The sequence below is a fragment of the Lepus europaeus genome, chromosome 18 (assembly GCF_033115175.1).
Source record: "Lepus europaeus isolate LE1 chromosome 18, mLepTim1.pri, whole genome shotgun sequence".
NCBI lineage: Eukaryota > Metazoa > Chordata > Mammalia > Lagomorpha > Leporidae > Lepus > Lepus europaeus.
The window spans coordinates 26,672,711-26,697,227 of record NC_084844.1 but is presented as its reverse complement, the minus strand read 5'-3'; the positions used below and the strand labels follow the sequence as shown (position 1 = coordinate 26,697,227).

Below are 24,517 nucleotides of genomic sequence, written 5' to 3'. Positions count from 1 at the left end.
CTGCACCCACGTGGGAGGCTGGGAAGAAGCATCTGGCTCCTGGCTTCGAATCTGCACAGCTCTGGCCATTGCGGCCATCTGGGGAGTGAACCAGCATATGGAAGACTTTTCTTTCTGTCTCTCCCTCTCACTGTCTGTAACTCTACCTCTCAAATAAATAAATAAAATCTTTTTTAAAAAAAAAAAAACAAATAATCTTAAAAAAAAGAAAATAACAGGGATAATTCCTTTCGGTGGAATATTATTCGGCACTAAAAAGATAGGAAGTATCAAACCATGGAAAAACATAGAGTAGCCTCAGTGGCCTATTCTTAAGTGAAAGAAGCTAATCTGGAAAGACAGTATACTACATGATTCTAACTCTGTGACATTCTGGAAAAGGCAATACTTGAGACAGCTGTTGGGAGTGGTTAGGGAGGACTGGGTGGGTGGAGTATAGAGGATATTTAAGGCAATAAACCTGTTTTGTATGATACTGTACTGGTGGGTGCCTGTCATACATTTGTCAACACCAAGAGTGACTGAATCCTAATGTAAATGTTGTCCTTTGGGTGATGTTGTGTCAGTGTAGGTTCATACAGTGTAAGAAACACACAACTTTGATATGGCATATTGGACTGTGAGAGACACTATTTATGTCAGAGTGGGGGGAATGAGAATTTGCTTAATTTTTCTGTGAACCTAAAACTGCTCTAAAAATAAAAAAAAAAGATATCATAAGGGATAACTCATATGTAACCTCATGTAGTTTGCATGTGCTAAATGCCCTTATTAAGTGCTTGCTAAGAAATAATGTAGATATAGATCATTTGTATGAAATTAGTGAATATTGCCATTCCATCTTTTGAATGAAGTGATAGGGAGCTGGCACTGTGGCATAGCAGGTAAAGCCGCTGCCTGCAGTGCCGGCATCCCATATGGGCACCAGTTCAAGTCCTGGGTACCGCGCTTCCAATCCAGCTTTCTGCTATGGCTTGGGAAAGCAGTGGAAGATGGCCCAAGATCTTGGGCCCCTGCACTCGCATGGGAGACCTGGAAGAAGCTCCTGGCTCCAGGCTTCTGGCTTCAGATTGGTCCAGCTCTGGCTGTTGCAGCCATTTGGGGAGTGAACCAGTAGATGAAAGATTCTCTCTCTCTCTCTCTCTGCCTTTCAAATCAATCAATCTTTAGCAACAGCAACAAATAATGGATTTATAGTTGTTTTTTTTTTTTTTTGAGGCAGAAGTCAGAATATGACGCCAAATGGAAATAAACTAAGCAGAAAGTCACATAGATAAGGAAATTATAAATAAATGTTGCTTGAAGGGATTATAAACAGATAATCTGAAATGTTTAGGGAAAACCAAACATACAATAGAACGTTAAGGAATTTTTATGGATGACCAAAATCAATCTGAACAATGGTCGTGTTCATTTAGATACTGGAAATGCACACAAATCAGTGGTCTATTGGGGTTATACATCCCCTCCCCCGCAGTCTGGCGGTTAGGTAGTACACTGCAGCAATGCTCTGCACACCAACATAGATCCGCAGGCTGGCACAGTGTTGGGCAGGACCTGGTTCTGTCAGCCAGAAGCCAGTTCTCTGACCAAGTCACCTGGCAAACACCTTGGATAAAAGCTTTTCTCTGAGGTTTACTTAGTGATATTTAGTTTATGTATTAGTTGGCTAGGGCTTGTGTCCATAATAAACTACCACAGGCTGGATGGCTTAAAATTTTTTTTTTGAATTTTAATTTAAAATTTATCTGAGAAACGCAGACACACCACCACCACCCCTCCCACCTGCTGATTCGCGCCCCCAAATGCCTTCTGGCCTTCTGCTCTGGCCACCGGAGGGTGGGGCGGGGCCACATGTTCCCACCACACCCTCCCCCGACCTAGGCAGGTGCTCCTCAATCCCAACTGCCTGCAGACGCTGCTGCAGCATCTGACCTCGCACAACCTGACCTTCGTGAGCAACGCGTGCGGCGCGCTGTGGAACCTGACAGGACCAGGAGCTGCTGTGGGACCTGGGCGCCGTGAACATGCTGCGTACCTGGTACACTCCAGGCACAAGATGATTGCCATGGGCAGCGCCGCCGCCCTGCACAACCTGCTGGCCCACCGGCCCGCCAAGCACCAGGTGGCTGCCACGGCCGTGTCCCCCGGCACCTGTGTGTCCAGCCTCTACGTGCGCAAGTAGCGGGCGCTAGAGGCAGTGCTTGACGCCCGGCACCTGGCGCAGGCGCTCGGTGGATAGCTTAAATTAAACAGAAATTTATATCTCAAAATCTGGAGGCTGCAGGTCCCAAGAATAGACACATTTGGTTTCTCTTGCCCTTTTCCATGGCTTGCAGATGACTATCTTCTGTGTCTTTTGTTTCCTAAGTTTTTTTGTTTATTTGAAAGACGGGGTGAATGAGGTTTGTGTGTATGAGAAAAAGAGCGTGCTGGTTCACTCCCCAAATGGTTACAACAGCTGTGTCTGGCTGTGGGCCAGGCCAAAGCCAGGAGTCAGGAACTCTGTCTGGGTCTCCCATGTGGATAGTAGGGCCTCAAGCATTCGGGCCATCATCACTGCCTTCTGAGGTACATTAGCAGGGAGCTGACTTAGAATCCGAGCCGCTGGGACTTTCAGACTGGCATTCTGATATGAGATGCTGGCATTGCAAGTGGCAGCTTTAACCTGCTATCACACACCCACCCCTAGCTTCTGTCTTAACATGGCCTTTCTTCTGCATGGAGAGAAAGATAGCTGGTGTCTCTTCCTCATATAAGGACACCAATCCTATTGGATTAAAGCCCGCTCTTAGGATCTCATTTCACCTTAATTGCTTCCTTCAAGGCTGTATCCCCAAATACAGTCACATTGGGAGTTAGAACTGTAACCTATGAACTTGAGGGATGGGGAGCACAATTCAGTCCATAACAGTTGGGCCAGGGTGGGGAGCAGAGTGGTGTGACTTAACACACTATATCCCCAAGAGTCTTACAGTCCATTGTAAGAACTTGTTTTTTGTCTTTTTAAAGTGAAATAGGAAGCTCTTGAAGGAAGAGTCTTGAGCTGATTCCACCCAGGTTATTATTTTGAGAACATAAATCAGGAGACAGTTGTGAGAATACACACAAGAGATGGTATTGTGGACAAAGGTGGGAATGATGGAGGGAGAAGAGTGGTTGGATTCCAGACTTTGAAGGTAGAAATGGACAGAATTTGCCAGTAGATTGGATATGTGAGGTGTGAGGGAAAGAGAAGAGCAAAAGGATGCGTGGTTTTGCCTGAGTGAGAAGACAGTGGGAAAGAGCTGCTGTGAGGGAAACTGTTCAGTGTTGGTCCTATAGACCTCTATTTTCAGAAGTATATAGTTCACATCCATCCGTCCGTTCAGTTCTAGGCACTTTCTTATGTCAGTAGGCATAGATATACTACCTTCCTTTTAATAGGTAACTTTCATGCATGCCAGGTACTAATTCTGTGTAATTTATGAATATTAATTCACTCAATCCTAATATCAAGCTTCAATATACTGTTTTTTTTATTCTGAATTTACATTTAAGGAAACTGAAGCCCAGAGAGGGTTAATTTTCCTAAGGTGGTGTAACAAGGAAGTAACAAAGCTGCTGCATTGTTTTTTATCACATGACTGTGATAATTCATTTAACCAACTTCCTAATGACAAATTGGGATTATTTCCAATTTAGGGATTATCATAAAAAGTATTGCATGGGGCATATACATTTTCTTTTTTCTTAAGATTTATTCATTTGAAAGGCAGATAGAGAGAGAGAGACCTGCCATCTGTTGGTTCACTTCTCAAATGGCCACAATGGTCAGAGCTGGGTCAGACCAAAGTCATGAGCTGGGAGCTTCTTCTAGGTCTCCCACGTGGGTGCAGAGGCCCAACACTTGGGCCATTTTCCACTGTTTTCCCAGATGCATTAGCGGGCAGGTGGATTGGAAGTGGAGTAGCTGGGACTCAAATCAGTGCCCATATGGGATGCTGGTACTGCAGGCAGAGGCTTAACCCACTATGCCACAGTGCCAGCCCCTCCATATCCTTACCAGCACTTGGTGTATCATGTTTTTTATTTTAATGAGTCTGATGTGTGTGTAGTAGTGTTTATAAATTTTGGTTTTAATGTATATCTCCCTGATGTTTAATAAAGTATTTTACTTGAGAGCTTGATACCTTGTATGAAATTATCTGTAACTGGGTTATTTCCCTAAGAACGGAAGAATTTTTTTAAATATTTTATTTATTTATTTATTTGACAGGTAGAGTTATAGACAGAGAGACAGAGAAAAAGGTCTTCCTTCCATTTGTTCACTCCCTAAATGGCCGCAACGGCCGGAGCTGCACTGATCCGAAGCCAGGAGCCAGGTGCTTCCTCCTGGTCTCCCATGCGGGTGCAGGGGTCCAGGCACTTGGGCCATCTTCTACTGCTTTCCCAGACCACAGCAGAGAGATAGACTGGAAGAGGAGCAACCGGGACTAGAACCAGGACTAGAGCAGGCGCTCATATGGGATGCTGGTGCCACAGGCGGAGGATTAACCTAGTGTGCCACAGAGCCAGCCCCTCCCTGTGAAATCTTAATGTAGACTTTAATATACAAAACAGATTGAAGGAGGGTTTCTTGCGAGGCAGTATAGCATGGTAATTAAAAACACAGATTCTGGAGCAAGACTTCTCCTTTGGGAATCCTTATTTTGCCATTTACTACCTGTGTCACTTTGGGCAAGTTGTATAACCTCTCGTTGCTTCAAGTTCTGTATCTCTAAAATGAATATATTATTAATAATACTTTCATGATATAAACCTAATGTTGGGACTGGTATTGTGGTACAACTGGTTAAGCCACCATGTGAGACATTGGCATCTCATATGAAGCCTGGTTCTTATCCCAGCTGTTCCACTTCCAATCCAGCTCCCTGCTAAGGTGCCTGGGGAGACAACAGAGGATGACCCAAATACTTGGGCCCCTGTACCCATGTGGGCGATCCAGATAGAGTTCCAGATTCCTGGCTTTGGCCTGGCCCAGCCCTAGACATTGAGGCCATTTGGGTAGTAAACCACCTAGAAGATCTCTCTCTCTCTCTCTCTCTCTCTGCCTTTCAAAGAATAGATACATTCATTTTTAAATAAAGTTAATTTTAAACTCAAATGTTAGGATTATGTACAGTGCATAGAACAGTGCATGCTATATAGCAAACACTAGAAGATATTAGCTGCTATTAGTGGTGGTGATGGGGATATAAATTTATGAATTCGTATCAAGTTAGCTGACAAGAGTAATGAGGTTCTGTTGAACACAAATTTGAAACAGAGGTATATGAATAAAAGTTGGATTTTAGTTTAGTCTCAGCATCCAATTAAAATTTTTTTTAAAACAAGATTTATTTACTTAGGTAGTTATTTGAAAGTCAAAGAGACAGAGGGAACACATACTCCCATCTGCTTGTTCACTCCCCAAATGGCCACAACAGCCAGGGCTAAGACAGGCTGAAGCCAGGAGCTATAAATTCTTCCCACATGGATGGCAGGGCCATCTTCTGTTGTCTTCCCAGGCACATCAGCAGGATGCTGGATCTGAACTCAAACCAGCACTCCTAGATGGGATCACAGCATTGTAAGTGGCAGCCTAATCTGCCATACCACAATGGTGGCCCCAGTATTTGATATTTTGGTTTGGTTGCATATTATCAAGAAAATACGGCCGGCGCCCTGGCTTAACAGGCTAATCCTCCGCCTTGCGGCGCCGGCACACCGGGTTCTAGTCCCGGTTGGGGCGCCGGATTCTATCCCGGTTGCCCCTCTTCCAGTCCAGCTCTCTGCTATGGCCCGGGAAGGCAGTGGAGGATGGCCCAAGTGCTTGGGCCCTGCACCCGCATGGGAGACCAGGAGAAGCACCTGGCTCCTGGCTTCGGATCAGTGCGATGCGCTTGCCGCAGCGGCCATTGGAGGGTGAACCAACGGCAAAAAGGAAGCCCTTTCTCTCTGTCTCTCTCTCTCTCTCACTATCCACTCTGCCTGTCCAAAAAAAGAAAAAAGAAAAAGAAAATACTGATTTACAAAGGTGAGCAATTAAAAATCTATACAGGGGCCGGTGCTGTGGCGCAGCGGGTTAAGGCCCTGGCCTGAAGCACCAGCATCCTATATGGGCGCCGGTTCAAGACCCAGCTGCTCCACTTCCAACCAGCTCTCTGCTATGGCCTGGGAAAGCAGTAGAAGATGGCCCAAGTGCTTGGGCCCCTGCATCCATGTGGGAGACGCGGAAGAAGCTCCTGGCACCTGGCTTCAGATCGGCACAGCTCTGGCCATTGCGGCCAGTTGGGGAGCGAACCAGTAGATAGAAGACCTCTCTCTCTCCCTCTCTCTTCCTCTCTCTTGCTCTCTCTCTCTGCCTCTCCTCTCTCTATTTAACTCTGACTTTCAAATAAATAAATAAATATTTAAAAAATCTATACCAATTATACAGTAGCTTCTGAATTTCCCTAAGGTTTTAGATCAATTTAGTTTACAAGAAATACTAGAAAATGTTTCTTTAAAAATTGTTGCTAAATAATTTGCTTGGATTTCCTATTTTTAAATAAAAATCATAGAGGCAGTACTAAAAATTATTACACCTTCATTATCTATTGTATTATCCCAACACAGCTGGTTTAAGTTTGCTCAAGGCTTTCAGCCACAGGAGAAGCTGGCAGATGTGCTCAACTCTTACCTGGCGTGGTAAAGTAGGCTCCACAGATCCTGTAGTTTGTGTTTATTCACTGATGCCAATATAATGAGCCAATAACATATAGGCTTGAATTAGAAACAAATAAAAACAAAAAGAGCTGTTGTCCTAATTAATGACACGCTTTCAGTCTACTAAGGCAATTTGTGACAGTTACATGTACACAAACCAAAAATGAGTTAACTGGCAGCACAAGCTGTGTTTTGTTTGGTGTTTTCTGTGGACATAAACTATTCAAATGTGTGCTATCAGAGCGTTTCTCTTAATAGCTAACTTCTACAGCTATGTGCCAGTCACAGGTTGTAGATTGTAACAGCCTTGGGTGTTTGCAGCTAGGTGACCTTACACCAAGAACTTTTCCAACTAACTTTAAGGCTTTCAAATAGGTGTTGTTGAGTTTTGAGACCCCAGCTTCCCAAGTGGTCTTTAAAAAGTTCATGGAAACCATGCAGATTTAAGATTTTTTTTTTTGCACCAAATTAAACATTATTTAATTCCATTCCCACGAACTTTTTGAACCGCCCTTGTATTTCTGCTCACCGACTTGCTCCCACTGCTCCTCAGCCAGCATAGGCTCCTTGAGGCTGACCAGTCTCTCCCTCTGCCATACCACCAGCATGGTTTTATGTTCCCTTCTCTGTGGTAACAGTGTCTAGAACGCTTTCAGTACCATCTGTCTTGAGTAGTGTGATTTCTTCCTGGTCCTGCTTAGGCTCAACAACCTCTTTTCTAGATCATTCTTCTTTATTACCAGCCATTTTTTCCTGTGAAATACTTTCCTGACATTATGTATCTCGGGATTGTTTCTAAAAATATAATTTTTACTCTGAGCGCTGCCTCAAATCAGTGCCACTCACAAAATCCATCAGCAGAGGGAGCTAAATAAGAGCAGATGAATCTCTGAAATTGAGAAGACCTGAAGCAGAAAAAGTACTTACAGTGGCATATTGTCCTTTCTGGTGCTAAAAAGAGATTTGAATAGTGTTAGAAATCATTGATTTGAACCCTAGTTTCACATTAACATGATGTATAAGTTTGTGAAAGAAGTAATTCTATATCATGTTTCAAGTCCTAACTTTAACATGCATATTAGAGAACCAATGTGATAATTAGATTTTTTCCTTTCCTGTTTTCCCCCACCTGGAAGTTTGTTACATCTGAAAGTCTATTAAGGATGATGAGCCGAGGTCACTGCTTTGTGAAGAATTTGATATGGCGCGTTGAGTCCTAAAGTTGCTAAGGATTATGGATAACTCCATTCCAAGTATTGAGGATGGATTTTTTTCTAGTAAATTTTTTGTGTTTTGTTTTAAGCATATGTGTATCTTAATTTCAGTTAGCAGACTTGAAGAAAGAGAAGCAGAGCTGAAGAAGGAGTATAATGCATTACATCAGAGACATACTGAGGTAAGTTTCTGGATTATTTTACCATGCTAAATCTGAGACAGAGAAATGGGCTTCAAGATGTACGTCTTGGTTTCTAAAAAGAAAATCAGAGTAATTCTAATAATAATTTCCAGAAAACATTAAATGTGATGTGACAATTATCTGGTTACCAAATCTTTTCTTGTTTTTCACCTGGAATTAACTTTTCAATTAATGAATTGCTTTAATGAATTTCTTTGCTACAAAATATTTGTTTAAGACCCAATATTTGTTTGCTTGACTAGTATGATGTTAAAATGAAAGAATTTGGCCGGCGCCGTGGCTTAACAGGCTAATCCTCCACCTGCGGCGCCGGCACACCGGGTTCTAGTCCCGGTTGGGGCGCCGGATTCTGTCCCGGTTGCCCCTCTTCCAGGCCAGCTCTCTGCTGTGGCCTGGGAAGGCAGTGGAGGATGGCCCAAGTCCTTGGGCCCTGCACCCGCGTGGGAGACCGGGGGAGACACCTGGCTCCTGGCTTCGGATCAGCGAGATGCGCCGGCCGCAGCGGCCATTGGAGGGTGAACCAACGGCAAAAGGGAAGACCTTTCTCTCTGTCTCTCTCTCACTGTCCACTCTGCCTGTCAAAAAAAAAAGAGAAAGAATTCATTTGCTTAGTATCAGTTTGGAAATTTTTAATAGTTGGTAAATTATTGGTAATCTCTACATTTATAATCTAGTATAAAGAACTTATTTGCATTAAGTTTATAACAAATAAAACACACATTTTAACGTGTTAAATCTAAATGACTCTAAAACAGGTTTTCTGTATGAGTTTTTTAGTATTTTAAATGAATAATTCCAGGACTTGATCTCTTCCAAGCATATTAAAAATGTATTTAAGCACTTAAAAATGTTTTTTAAAGATTATTTTACTTATATGTAAAGCAGATCAAGAATGAGAGCCAGCGGCCTCTCATCTTCTGGTTCATTCCCTAAGTACTTGCAACAACTAGGCCTGGGCCCAGCAGAAGTAAGGAGATGAGAACTCAGTTTGGGTCTCTCACATGGGTGGCAGGAACCCAAGTACTTGAGCCTTCACCTGCTGCTTCCCAGGGTGCACATAGCAGGGAACTGGAATGGAGAGGGGAGCTAGTACTAGAACTCAGGCACTCTGATAATACGGTGTGGAATTGTGACTCTGGTAGAGGCCTGTGTTTTTGTTATTAAGAACCATGAAATTTAACTGCACTCAGTTTGATTTTCTTTGGAATGATGTAGTTAACACTTTCTTGGGGAGAGGCTAAAATTTCTCCCTGTTGTCTCTGATAGGCAAGGTTTCATGATTATTGCCTTAGCTTTTTAGCCAAGGGTAAAGGGTATCAGAGTTTTGATATACAGTGATAGAGAAAACTGGCCATGAAAGACTGGCACAATAGAACTCTGGGAAGACAGGAGCAAATTACACAGCAGCTTTTTCAGTATGTAAAAGTGACTACATTTCAATTATATGATATTTGATAGACAATAAAAATATTAAAAACCAATGGATTCAGGCTGACATTGTGGCGTGGTAGGTAAAACTGCCACCTGCAATGCCAAAAGCCCATATGGGCGCCAGTTTGTGTCCCATCTGCTCTACTTCTGATCCAGCTCCCTGCTAATGACCTGAAAAAAACAACAGAAGATGGCTCAAGTGTTTGGGCCTCTGCAACCCATGTGGGAGACCTGGAAGAAGCTTTTGGCTCCTGGCTTTAACCTGGCCCAGGGCTGGCTGTTACAGCCATCTGGGAAGTGAACCAGCAAATGGAAGATCACTGTCCCTCTCTCTCCCTCTCTCTCCCTCTCCCTCTGTCTCTGTAACTCTGCCTTTCAAATATTAATTTTTAAAAATAAATGGATTATAGGGCTGGCGCCACAGCTCAATAGGCTAATCCTCCGCTGCGGTGCCGGCACACCAGGTTCTAGTCCCGGTCGGGGCGCCAGATTCTGTCCTGGTTGCCCCTCTTCCAGGCCAGCTCTCTGCTATGGCCCGGGAGTGCAGTGGAGGATGGCCCAAGTGCTTGGGCCCTGCACCCACATGGGAGACCAGGAGAAGCACCTGGCTCCTGGCTTCGGATCGGCACCGTGCACCGGCCACAGCAGCCATTGGAGGGTGAAACAACAGTCAAAAAATGAATAAATAAATAAATAAATAAAAATAAATGGATTATAAAAGAGTATTGTTGGTTATTTTTACAGCATTTTTTTTTTTTTTTTTTTTTTGGACAGGCAGAGTGGAGAGTGAGAGAGAGAGACAGAGAGAAAGGTCTTCCTTTGCTGTTGGTTCACCCTCCAATGGCCGCCGTGGCCGGTGCGCTGCGGCTGGTGTACCACACTGATCCGATGGCAGGAGCCAGGTGCTTCTCCTGGTCTCCCATGGGGTGCAGGGCCCAAGCACTTGGGCCATCCTCCACTGCACTCCCTGGCCACAGCAGAGAGCTGGCCTGGAAGAGGGGCAACCAGGACAGAATCGGTGCCCCGACCGGGACTAGAACCCAGGGTGCCGGTGCCGCAAGGTGGAGGATTAGCCTACTGAGCCATGGCGCCGGCCTCAGCATTTATTTCAAAACCTCAACAGTAACCTGTCTATAGTGTTTGTCAGTACTGATAATTAAAAATATGTTTGTGGAATATGTTTATATTCCCTAAATGATTGATAGTGATGAATGATGAATAATACTTTTTTAATAAGATTTATTTATTTATCTGAAAGAGTTACACAGAGAGAGAAGGAGAGGTATAGGTAGAGAGAGAGAGAGAGAGAGGTCTTCCATCTGCTGGTCCACTCCCAATTGGCCACACCAGCCAGAGCTGTGCTGATCCAAAACCAGGAGCTTCTGGGTCTCCCACATGGGTGCAGGGGCCCAAGGACTTGGGCCATCTTCTACTGCTTTCCCAGGCCATAGCAGAGAGCTGACTTGGAAGTGGAGCAGCCGGTACTCGAACTAGCACCCATATGGGATGTTGGCACTGCAGGTAGTGGCTTTACCCATTGTACCACAGTGCCAGCCCCGAATAATACATTTTTTTGAAAGGTTTATTTATTTATTTGAAAGAGTTACACAGAGAGAAGGAGAGGCAGAGAGAGAGAGAGATCTTCCATCCACTAGTTCACTCTGCAAATGACTGCAATGGCTGGAGCTGCACCAATCCGAAGCCAGGAGCCAGGAGCTTCTTCTGGGTCTCCCACGTGGGTGCAGGGGCCCAAGCAGTTTTACCCGCTACGCCACTGTGCCAGCCCCGAAAGTATATATTTTATACATACTGAAATTTAACATATCATAATAATCCTCAATTATTGAACGTTTAGAATTTCATTTTAAAAGTATTATTCAGGGGGCTGGCACCATGGTGCAGTGGGTTAAGGCCCCTGCCTATAGTGTCAGCATCCCATATGGGCACCGGTTCAAGTCCCGGCTGCTCCTCTTCCAATCCAGATCTATGTTATAGCTTGGGAAAGCAGTAGAAGATGGCCCAGGTCCTTGGGCCCCTGCACCCATGTGGGAGACAAAGAAGCTCCTGGCTCCAGGCTTCAGATCGGTGCAGCTCCGGCCTTTGTGGCCAACTGGGGAATGAACGAGCAAATGGAAGACCTCTCTCTCCCCCTCTCTCCTTCTCTGCCTCTTTTTAATTCTGCCTTTCAAATAAGATTTATTTATTTACTTGAAAATCAGAGTTACACAGAGAGAGATGGAGAAGCAGAGAGAGACAGAGGTCTTCCATCCATTGATTCACTCCCCAGTTGACCTCAACGGCTTTGGCTGAACTTTTTCAAATCCAGGAGCCAGGAACTTCTGAGTTCCCCACGTGGGTGCAGGGGTCTAAGGATCTAGGCTATCTTCTACTGCTTTCCGAGGCCACAGCGGAGAGCTGGATCAGAAGTGGAACAGCTGGGACTCGAACTGGCGTCCATATGGAATGCTGGCTCTGCAGGTGGCAGATTTACCTCTACACCACAGTGCCTGCCCCAAATGTTTAAAAAAAAAAAAAAAAAAAAAAAAGACTGGGAAGTACACCAGTATCTTCACAGTGCCCATCTTTGCCCCCCCCCCCAAATATATGTATATATATATTACACATAGACACACACACATTCTTGGAAAACATGTCTAAAGAATTTCTTATTTTTTCCCATATCTTTATTTAATAAAAATAAATACCTACAGAAAAAAGCTTGACATTAATTTCAAATTAGAAAATATAGTACTTTTTCTGTGTGTTTCTATTCCTTTAGGGAAGTCACAGTGTGGGAAGAAGAAAAATTTCAGGAAAATATTTTTTTTTAAGATTTATTTATGTATTTGAAAGTCAGAGTTACACAGAAGAGAGGCAGAGAGAGAGAGAGAGAGGTCTTCCATTTGATGATTCACTCCCCAATTGGCTGCAATAGCTGGTGCTGGGCCACTCCAAAGCCAGGAGCCAGGAGCTTCTTCCAGGTCTCTCATGCCAGTGCAGGGGCACAAGCACTTGGGCCATCTCCTACTGCTTTCGCAGGCCGTAGCAGAGAGCTGGATTGGAAGTGGAGCACTGGCTCCTCAGGAAAAATCTTAATGACAAAGTTAGAGAGTTGTATGCATCCACTCAACAGGGCAGATTTCCCACAGTGTATGACAGTTATTTGCTCTCTCTCATCACTAGCATCTTTTGTCACCTGCCCTGATAGGGTCCCTTTATTTTGTTTTGCCTCCAGGGAGGTTTATGTAACACAGATACGGCTGCTTTGAAATGTGGGTCTGTTCTATCCTAGCCTACAGTTTTCTATGTTTATACATTCTTTCTAGAGATGCCATTCAATTAGCAATTATAAATAGCTATCTCATGCTAAAGAACTAGGTGCCCTTTAACTGTAAGCTCTGGAAACCCTCAGGGAAAGGAAATCTGGAAGTTTAACCTTAACTTCTTCATTATTATTTCCAAAGAAGGTAACACCTTTTACAGGCACAAAATAATTGCCTAAATAGTACTTTTATGAAACACATTGCCTACTGCTTCAGGGAGACCTGCTGTGTTTCCTTTTTCTAAAATTTATTTTTAATTATTTTATTTGATTATTTTTTGAGAGACAGAAAGAACAAGGTCCTATCTGCTGGTTTACTCTCCAAATGCTTGCAGTGGCAGAGACCTGTCCATGGTGAAGCCAGGAGCCAGAAACTCAATCCAGATCTTCTACCTGGTTCACAGGAACCCAATTACTTGAGCCACCATTGCTGCCTCCCAGGGTCCACGTGAGTGGGAAACTGAACTTAGGAGCCAAAGCCTGATATTGAAGCCAGACACTTATTATACGGTGTCTTAACAACTAGGCTAAATACTTGCCCTCTAAAGCTCTTTCTGTAATGTGAATAACTGTTCTCTAATACAATCCAAATTTTACGTACATTCCTGAATTTGCAGAAAAGAAGACAGGCCTTAAAGAAGGCAACAGACAAAATATAAAGGCCAAGTAATTGTGAGGCAGTCAAGCCACATGTATACAGTGCGTATGCTTATCACCAAGAAACCTGAGCCTTTGCAAACTTGTGAGGTTATCACCAGAATGTTTAGTGCATTGTCATTTCATCATTTCATCCTTTGCCTAAACTCTATCATACACCCCCATTTTACAGTTTGAAGTTTAGTGCATGCTGTGAAATTATTTGTGCCAAGTCCTATGCTGGTTAGTGATAAAATGCTAGATATTAGGCCGGCGCCATTGCTCAATAGGCTAATCCTCCACCTGCGGCGCCGGCACACTGGGTTCTAGTCCCGGTCGGGGCACCAGATTCTGTCCCGGTTGCCTCTCTTCCAGGCCAGCTCTCTGCTGTGGCCTGGGAAGGCAGTGGAGGATGGCCTAAGTGCTTGGGCCCTGCACCCGCATGGGAGACCAGGAGAAGCACCTGGCTCCTGGTTTTGGATCAGCGTGGTGCGCCAGCCGCGGCGGCCATTGGAGGGTGAACCAACGGCAAAAGGAAGACCTTTCTCTCTGTCTCTCTCTCACTGTCCACTCTGCCTGTAAAAAAAAAAAAAAAAAAAAAATCCTCTGCCTTGCGGCGCCGGCACACCAGGTTCTAGTCCCAGTTGGGGCACCGGATTCTATCCCGGTTGCCCCTCTTCCAGGCCAGCTCTCTGCTATGGCCCAGGAGTGCAGTGGAGGATGGCCCAAGTGCTTGGGCCCTGCACCCCATGGGAGACCAGGAGAAGCACCTGGCTCCTTCCTTCAGATCAGCGTGATGCGCCGGCCGCAGCAGCCATTGGAGGGTGAACAAACGGCAAAAAGGAAGACCTTTCTCTCTGTCTCTCTCTCTCACTGTCCACTCTGCCTGTCAAAAAAAAAAAAAAAAAAACTAGATATTTTTCTGTGCCTCTTTTGTTTTGTGTATCTCAACAACTTTAAGATCATTGGCTTAAGATCATTGGATAGAGGTATGTGACTTTTGGCTGCATATGAAGATTCAAAGCCAACATGATTAAAAGGATCCATGCCAGTTGTTTTCAACCATCAACTTCACCATCGCCTTATTTTTCCATTTTTGCTAATGCTGTCAACCTCTTTTGTGAGGATATCTCAGGGAATGGGAATTGGGGCCTATCTCAAATCTGGATTTTCTAAACAATGTGCTTGGGATCCTTAAAAAAAAAAAAGAAAAGAAAAGATTTATTTTATTTATTTGAAAGGCAAAGAGACACAGAGAGAGAGACAGAAAGAGATCTTCCTTCTGCTGATTCACTCCCAAAGTGGCTGCAACAAATGGGACTGAGCCAGGCCAAATCCATGAGCCAGGAGCTTCATCCCAATCTCCCATGTGGGTAGCAGGGGCCAGAGCACTTGGACCACCTTCTGCTGCTTTCCCAGGTGCATTAGTAGGGAGCTGGGTTAGAAGTGAAGCAGCTGGCATTCAAACTGGCACTCCTATGGGTTGCTGGTGTTGGAGACTAATTAACCTGCTACACCAAAATGCCAACCCCTGGGATCCTCTTGGATGACTCCAACTACTTTATTACTTTATTGCTGAACTGATTCCTCAGTACATGTGAATGTAAAATGAATCCTTGAGAAACTTGAGACTTGCAGTCCTGAGACCAAGAGACAAGACTGATGGACATAACAGTAGGTCATCTGAAGCATGCTCTATTTTACTCTCATCTTTCTTATTCAAAAAAAAAAAAAATTTATCTGAGAGGGAGAAAAACATACAGCTTCCATCTATTGGTGCACCCACCGAAGGTCTGCAACAGAGGGGTCTGGGCCAAGCCAAAGCCAGGAACTTAATCCAGGTCTTCCACAGTGGTAACAGGGACCCAACTGCTAGAGCCTCCCAGGATGTTCCTTAGCAGGAAGGTGGAATTGGAAACAGAGCCAGGATTTGAACCCAGAAAGTCTGACATGGATGTCCTAAGCAGTGTCTTAACCACTGTGCCAAACACTCAGCCCTCACCTCTTTTTCTGTCCAGGGCAGCACTGGTCCTGCCCTCCCACTCACTTTTTTTCCCTTAATTTAAAGTGTTTTTTTTTTTTTTAAACCAGAGATATACTGTGAAGCCCTATTATTAAATTTAATGTTTTATATATAAGTTATTTTTCTACTTTCTGTGCATTTATAGAATATAGTGCATATTATTTTATTTCAGATGCCAGGAAATGCTTTAGGGTGTGGGGTTTTCTTGTGGGCGTCAGGAAGAAAGGACAATGAGCTCATTGCCTGTCTGGAGAATTAACTGAAAGGGCAGATAACAGTACCAGTGTACATTGCTCAACTGCTCAGATGACTGAGGCTTGTAGACCTGAGTGCTGGCCTCAAGGCTAATAGTAGACAGAAGATAGTTCATCATTAGCTAGCTGGTCAACTTGTTTTAACCTGTATATACTGGAGCTTTTCTGTAAAAAAAAAAATCATGATATTGTGAAGATCAGCTGGAAAATGCCTGTAAATGCTATGGCTGACTGTAGCTTCTTCCTCCATAAGTGACAGCTGCCATTTTTGTTGTCTTCTGGTCAGTAATCATTTAGTTGAATCTGTAATTTCATGTCAGCATATTATATCTGCAGTTACTTGAGATCAGTCATTTGAAGATTCAGAATTCAGCATTTTCTAAACTTCTCATTTTTTTAAGTATTTAAAAACTAATCAATCTAGAATGAGCTATTTGTGGAGGAACCGTGTTTTAAGTTATTCTTTATATTGAATGAATAGGCTACTATAAAAGCAATCTGTGGGATGTTTCAGTCTTCTTTGTCTGAATGCTTAACGAAACGTAGATGCTTTTGTTTGAACAAAGCAATTTCATATGATTACTATCCAGGAGAATTCAATTTAGGTTCTCTAAAACCTTACTTTTTTTTTTTCTTCTATTTTTGTTTAGTTGAAAGGCAGAGCTAGAGAGGGAGAGGGACAGAGAAAGAGAGAGGGATAGAGAGAGGGATCTTCCATCTGTTGGTTAACTCCCCAGTGGCCTCACCGGCAGGTGCTGAGCCAGGTCAAAGCCGGGACCCCGGAGCTTCTTCCAATCTCCCATGTGGGTACAGGGGCCCAAGTACTTGGGCCATCTTCCTCTCCTTTCTTAGGTGCATCAGCAGGAAGCTGGATCAGAAGTGGAGCAACCCAGACTTGAAACTGGGCCCAAATGGGATGCCAGTGCTACAGGCCACAGCTTTACCTGCTACACTACACCACAATGCCTGCTCTGGAAAACCTTGAATTTAAATTGGCATCTGTTAGGCCCAATACTTATTTTGTAATATTAGTTTGAATTTAATTTTTTCCCAAAAATTCTTCCTGCTACAAAAAAACAGCTTGTTCTTTAAAAAAAATATATATATTTATTTATTTGAAAGGCAGAATTATAGAGAGAGAGAGGAGGGACAGAGAAAGAGAGATCTTCCATCCACTGGTTCACTCCTCAATTGGCTGCAATGACTGGAGCTGGGCTGATCCAAAGCCAGCAGGCAGGATCTTCTTATGGGTCTCCCACTGAGTGGCAGGGGCCCAGGCCCTTTGGGCCATCTTCCGCTGTTTTCCCAGGCCACAGCAGAAAACTGGATCAGAAGTGGAGTAGCCAGGACTCCATATGGGATGCTGGCATTACAGCAGGTAGCTTTACTTGCTATGCCACAATATTGGTCCCCAGCTTGTTAACTTTTGACTTGCTGACACAAAGACAAGAATTGTAAATCTGTAAAACAATTCTTTAAATGAGCTAAAGAGAAAACTTGTGTATTTAAAATAGTTTGTCAACTTAAGATTTTCAAAAATACTTTCACATATGATTTATTTGAAAGGCAGAGTTACAGAGAGGCTAGAGAGAGAGGTCTTCCATCTGCTGCTTCACTCCCCAAAGGGCTGCAACAGCTGGAGTTGGGCCGATCTGAAGCAAGGAGCCAGGAGCTTCTTTGGGGTCTCCCATAAGAGTGCAGGGACCCAATAACTTGGGTCATATTCTGCTGCTCTATAGCAGAGAGCTGAATTGGAATTGGAGCAGCTGGGACTCGAACTGGCACTCATATGGGATGCCAGCACTACACACGGTGGCTTTACCTGCTGCGCCACAGCGCCACCCCCTCTATGTTCATTCTGATAACATTTCTTATTTGGAGTGGTCTTAATTGAGGAATAGATTTATCTTTTATTATACTTGGTTTAATAGAATCACTTGTTTTATTTCATGATCAGAGTTCAACTTTTTATTTAGCAATAAAGAACACCTTTAAATTCTTATTTTTTTGTACATGCCAAGTAAAAGTTTTACAGCAAAAGTGTGCTTTTTAAAAAGTAAATTTAGGGTTCGGCATTGTTTTTTTTTGGGGGGTTTTTTTTGTTTGTTTGTTTGTTTGTTTGTTTTGACAGGCAGAGTTAGACAGTGAGAGAGAGACAGAGAGAAAGGTTCCACTGGTTCACCCCCCAAATGGCTGCTACAGCCGGCACGCTGGGCTGATCCGAAGCCAGGATCCAGGTGCTTCCTCCTGGTCTCCCATACAGGTGCAGGGCCCAAGCACTTGGGCCATTCTCCACTGCCTTCCTGGGCCACAGCAGAGAGCTGGACTGGAAGAGGAGCAACCAGGACAGAATCCGGTGCCCCAACTGGGACTAGAACCCAGTGTGCCGGCGCCACAGGCGGAGGATTAGCCTAGTGAGCCGCGGAGCTGGCCCATTGTATATTTTTTTTAGAGATTTATTTATTTATTTGAAAGAGTTACATAGAGAGAGAGAGGTCTTCCATCCGCTGGTTCACTCCCCAATTGACCACAACAGCCAGAGCTGAGCTGATCCAATGCCAGGAGCTAGGAGTTTCTTCCATGTCTCTCACGTGGGTGCAGGGGCCCAAGAACTTGGACCATCTTCTGCTGCTTTCCTAGGCCATAGCAGAGAGCTGGATTGGAAGTGGAGCAGCCGGGACTGGAACTAGCACCCATATGTAGCAGGCGGCAGCTTTACCTGCTACACCACGGCGCCAGCCCCTTAGCATTGTATATTAGTGGGGTAAGCTGCTACCTGAGACACCTGGCATCCCATATGGTTCTGGTTCTTGTCCCTGCTGCTCCATTTCCTATCTAGCTTCCTGCTAATGTGCCTGGGAAAGCAGCGGATGATGGCCCAAGTGCTTGTGTCTCTCCTACCCATGTGGGAGACCTGAAAAAAAATCTCCTGGCTTCTGCCTGGCCCAACCATTATGTCCATTTGGGAAGTGAACCAGCAAGGGAAAAGATCTCTCTCTTGCTCTCTTTTGCAAATAACTGCATAAAACTTTAAATTTTAAAATTTCCTTTGAGGGGCCGGCGCCGCGGCGCAATAGGCTAATCCTCCGCCTGTGGCGCCGGCACCCTGGGTTCTAGTCCCAGTCGGGGCACTGGATTCTATCCTGGTTGCCCCTCTTCCAGGACAGCTCTAATAAAACTAATCTAATAAAACTGTGTACCCATTAAACAATAACTTACTCTGCCCAGCCCTGATAACTGTATTCTTTCTGTTTCTATGAGTTTGACCTCATATATTAGATACATAAATAGAATCATATAGTATTTATGGTTTTAAGACTGGCTTATTTCATTTAGCATAATGTCCTCAGGGTTCATCCATGTGATAGCATGTAGCAAGATTACCTTCCTTTTTAAGAATGAATAGTATTCTGGCCGGCGCTGTGGCTCACTAGGCTAATCCTCCACCTAGCGGCGCCGGCACACCAGGTTCTAGTCCCGGTCAGGGCGCCAGATTCTGTCCTGGTTGCCCCTCTTCCAGGCCAGCTTTCTGCATTTGAGGAGTGAACCAGTGGATAGAAGATCTCTCTCTCTGTCTCTTTCTCTTTCAAATAAATAAGTATGCTTTCAAATAAATAAGTATATCTTTAAAAAAGAATATAAATAAGTAAAAATTTGCTTTCAGTAGTCATTTAATATACTGTAACATATTTTTAAGTTGTTTTGAGATTAAAATCATTATTAACATAGCTAAGGTTTAGTAACTTCTACTACATAATGTTAAGAATTCAAGTAATATTTCCAGGAAAGGAAACAATCTTTCTTGCCTCTTAATATTTATTTTTATTTTTAATTAGTGGATTGACAGAAACAGACACATATTTTCCATCAGCTTGTACAATGTTGCATATGCGTGCAATAGCTGTGTCTGGGCCAGGCTGAATCCAGGAGCTCAGAACTCAATCTATATCTCCTATGTGGATTTCAGGGACCAAAGTATGCAAATTAGCAAGAAGCTGGAAACTGAGCAGAGCCAGGACTTGAACCCAGGCACTCTGATAATAGTATGTGGGCATCCCTAGCACTGTGTAAAACGCCCTGCTCACCTCATATTTTTACCCTTTAAATGCTAATATTTCATTTCTTAAAATGTTTTTTTCTGGCCGGCGCCTCAGCTCACTAGGCTAATCCTCTGCCTGCGGCGCCAGCACGCTGGGTTCTAGTCCTGGTTGGGGCGTTGGATTCTGTGCCGGTTGCTCCTCTTCCAATCCAGCTCTCTGCTGTGGCCCGGAAGGCAGTGGAGGATGGCCCAGGTCCTTGGGCCCTGCACCCGCATGGGAGACCAGGAAGAAGCACCTGGCTCCTGGAATAGCTCCAGCCGTAGCTGCCATTTTGGGGGGTGAACCAGTGGAAGGAAAACCTTTCTCTCTGTCTCTCTCACTGTCTAACTCTGCCTGTCAAAAAAAAAAAAAAAAAAAAAAAAGGTTTTTTCTTACTCCTGTTAGTATATCTAGCAAAGACTTTTGATTTTATGATTGATATTTGTTGCCATTTTATATATCTTAATTCCGGATTTAGGATTCTTAAAAGTGAAAATGTTGATTATCGAGATTCAAATAAGCCCTTAGAATTTCTTGACAGTTTATACTTATAGTCCCGAAGTTTTCACTTCCATATTCAGCTTGCCAATCATAATTCCTTGTCTAAGATTCAGAGTGTTCTATTTTTTATTTGTATTAATTTGTTGCTATTATTATAGATTATTATATTACATAGTGATATTAGTAAATTAACAAACAAAAGAAAATATTTTTAGTATTCTTTTGGTTAAGTCTACAGAAACAAGAAATATGTTGGTATTAAATTACTCAATTAAATTGAAAATTATCTTTACTCATAAATCCCTTGTAAAGTGGAAAAGATCAACACGTAAGGAAATAGTGCCTTTTCATATTTCACCTTAAGAATTGTAGTGACTGCATTTCTCTATTATTTTTAACTGACAGTCTTTTACTTGCCTCTTCCCCAATAACTGTATACTAATTTGTGTTATTTATTTCATGTAATAGCATCCTATGTTGTAAAAAGAAAACTTTTTGCTATGCTAAACAAGATAATTGGCTATTTTTAGTGACAGAAGCATTCTTAAAAATGTAAGCATTTGTGTAATCTTTTGCTATTAAAATGTTCTTTAAATCCTTATTTTTTTTAATATGGAATTGGGAAGTCTGGTAAATCAGAAAATTGTGCAAAAATGTTTCCCTTGTTATTATCTCTTTATTTCAGGTACTAGTCTTAAATTCTGTTTTTTTTTTTCCTTCTTTAAAATAGATGATTCATAATTATATGGAACACTTAGAAAGAACAAAACTTCATCAGCTCTCAGGGAGTGACCAACTAGAATCTGCAGCTCACAGTAGAATTAGGTAAGCTTTGTTATACATTTTTCCTTGAGAAAAATTGAAATAAATGATCTGTTTTTTCTGGTTTTCCCTATTTTTTAATCTTGGAGCAGTAGTCAGGCTGATTCCGAAAGCTTTGCACTGTGGTTGAAATGCTGTAGGAGAGGATAGCATAGAAACTACAAACAGCTTTCACTATCGAAAGATGAAGTATGAGCCAAGCCGTGTAAGTGATATATTGACTGTTCTCTGATACTTAATGGAGATTACACAAAGTTTAAAATTGTCTAATTTGAAGGAATGCTGAAAACTTCAGTTCTCCTGTATAATTGATCCTTTTTGTTACAGAGAGGCTTGTGTGAAAGGGTTAGCTAAGCCATCTGTTTGATGTAGGAGTGTGAATAAATTATGTAGATTGCTGGGCATTGTAGCCAATGAACTAAGCCAGGACTCGGAGTGGAGAGGAAAACCAGTTAATAGGCGGGCTGTCGCTCTGGATTGCTGCATAAATGCTAGGAGCAGCAGCTCTATGGTTATGAGGTGGGGAGAGCGGAATGACGTCATCGCTTGGGAGCTGCTGCAGGATGGAGTGGAAAGCTGCTGCTGATGGCATTGTTTTTGTGGCAGCAGCTGAATGACAGATCCTCACTACAAAGATATCCCGTTGGCCCCCGTGTAGGCCTCCTGGTTCGGGTGTTTCACCATGCCAGCGCAGCGCCATGAGTCCTGGATGCATGCTGCTGTTGGTGTTTGGCTTTGTTGGCGGGGCGGTGGTCATTAATTCTGCTATCCTAGTATCTCTCTCTGTTTTGCTGCTTGTGCACTTTTCTTTTTCTACCGGTGTGCCAGCTCTGACGCAGAACCTGCCAAGGATACTCAGGTACTCCCGCTGTCTTGGAAGCCCCCATGTAGCTGGTTTTTCTTACCTTTTTAGCTCCTGGGTCTTGCTTTGTAACCATTTCTGTTGCAGTTTGAAACAATGGAAAATAGCCTGAAGCTAGGATTTTTGTTCTTATTTATACTAATTTATCTGCTATGACTTTGGAATACAGCTTTTGTGTTTGGAAACCGTGGACCAAAGAAAAGGATTTTCATGTTGTACTTACATACAAGTACAAGGTCAATTTGGTCTTGTTTAATCAGAGTGTTCAAAGAGTAAAGGGAAAGCAGGAGTAGAGCTTTGGGTCCAAATGTATACAACCTCTGTGTTTAGTTCCTGGGCATTCAGGGGCAAATGTCTTTTATGCTGGGACTTGAAATTGATTAGACACAGACCATAGGTTTATTTTGTTCCAGTTTTCCTGTGACTGATGGAGGCTCAGGTATCACTTTAGCAGTTTCTGATAACAACTCACAGGAACTGAAAATTTAAATATTTTCTTCCTAAAACAAATATATTTTAAAGTGAATGGATTTAAACTTTTTAGGGCAAAGAATACATTTCCCCCATTATTTACACATCAAAGTTGTGAAAGCTTTGCAAAGCCTATTCACTATTGTTTTGTCAGATGTCGCCCTTTCTTTCCTTTGTAGTCTTGGGTGACAAATACCCAAGCCTGTTTGTGGGGGTAGTCATTAATCTGCAGCTTTACTGCTGCCCCTGTGCTTGTTCTCTGTGAGAACCATCTTAGAGGTTTAAGGTTTAGGGTTTGAGTTTCTTTTGTTTCCTGATTCATCAAACTAAGGCTATCTGATTGTTTTGTTTTCTAATTCATCAAACTCAAAGTATCTGATTTGTTCAGATTTCTGTTTTGCCATGGTTAAAATGAAAGCTCATAATGAATAATTGTTTATTGTATATAAAAAGATTTAAATCCTGATTTTAGATTTAGATAAGAAGAGATAAAGTAGTGAATTCCCTCAGAGTGTTCCCTTTTATTCATAGACCAATTCACATTAGTTTAAGGCCTAGACATTATATTTCATCGTGGTCTAAAACTACATGCTTGATAATTTATTTCCTGATTTTATAAAAAATTAGAAACAATCTTAATACTTTTGTATATTTTAATACACAAGAGATTTGTATATGAGTAAATGTATATTTAAGCTTTGAAGAAATTAAAAATACCTGAATTCAAGAATATATAGGATATGAAGACAAGATTCATATTGAGGGGGCTGTCTTGGGTTAAATTCTGCTTGAGAAAGCAGCATCGAGCCATGCCTGGGTACAAATGCTCTGCCACATGGGAGCTGTTGGGGTTTTGGCAAGTTGCTTAATCTGTGTCTAAGTTTCTTCTTCTGAAGGTTCTTTCCCATTGGGTGGTTTTAAAAATCAAGTGAGAATATTATATTGTGTTTAATTATCATTGAAAGATAGAGTAAGTTACACAAGTAAATAATTTTCACAGTCACTTATAGTTACTACATTGTTAGTAGAGCTGTTTTAACTCCAGCTAGTTTCTTGATAAATTACCTTGTGACTAAATTTTAAGTTTTTTAACACAAATGTTACAGTTTATCTGACTGGAAAAAATGTCATATTCTGTAATGTTAGGATGCAATTGTCAAAAAGTAGGTAGTTCTAAGTAGGAAGTACCAAGAGAAATACATGAGCCTTGAAATTGAACAGATCTGACTTTGAATTACAACACTGCCAATTATTAGTACCCAGACCCTCTAAGCATTACTCTTCTACTCTGAAAGTTGGGAAAACCATTGCTATTTCCTTATGAAGGGTAAGTGAGATAATGTAAATAAATAATCTAGCTTAGTATCTACCAAATGGTGGGTGTTCAACAAATTTAATCATTCAAAGAACATCTTTTAAAAATGGAAAGTAGGTTTTCTAAGTAGTTGCACTAAATGTGATTATAGCCAAAAAGCTGTTTGAAAAATGTACTTGCGGAATTATGAAAATTTATACATGTGAGCTCATGTTGAAATAACTGCTCAAAAATGAATATGTGAAACTGAGGCAATTAAAACAATACATAGGAAGGATTCTAATAGTTCATAGCTTTGTTTCTAGACAGTATTGACAGATGTTTCAGTCTGTGGGTTTAAATCTGCCACTTGATATTCTACCACAGGTGTACTGTTTACTTTTCTTCGGTGAGTTTTTCTCAAGCATTTACTACACAGAGCATTAACCACTACATGCATACCACTGTAGCACAAGACTAATGTTTTTGTCTTTCAGGGTTTCTTTTTTGAAAGTAGGATTCCAGTGAACTTGTGTAATTACAAGTCTTTTTCCCTCCTTCAACTCTTACATAATTTATCAGTAAAGTAAGAAGAGAAGAGTGTGTGGTCACCTTCCTTTTCCACAGCTGGAACAGTGTAGCCTGGAGCATCATTGCCTCTCCTGACAGATGGCTG

The 24,517-nt window shown here is 42.5% G+C and overlaps 1 protein-coding gene across 4 annotated transcripts in view; it reads left to right on the top strand.

Annotated features, from left to right (window-relative positions):
• The window catches only part of SPAG9 (sperm associated antigen 9), a 168,943-nt gene that overhangs the window by 57,322 nt on the left and 87,104 nt on the right, over positions 1 to 24,517 (top strand). For all 4 annotated transcript variants that reach the window (XM_062175018.1, XM_062175017.1, XM_062175015.1 and 1 more), the window contains exons 3-4: positions 8,055 to 8,125; positions 21,123 to 21,217. In XM_062175018.1, coding sequence (XP_062031002.1) covers positions 8,055 to 8,125; positions 21,123 to 21,217 — 166 coding nt within the window. The remainder of the gene's footprint in view (positions 1 to 8,054; positions 8,126 to 21,122; positions 21,218 to 24,517) is intronic.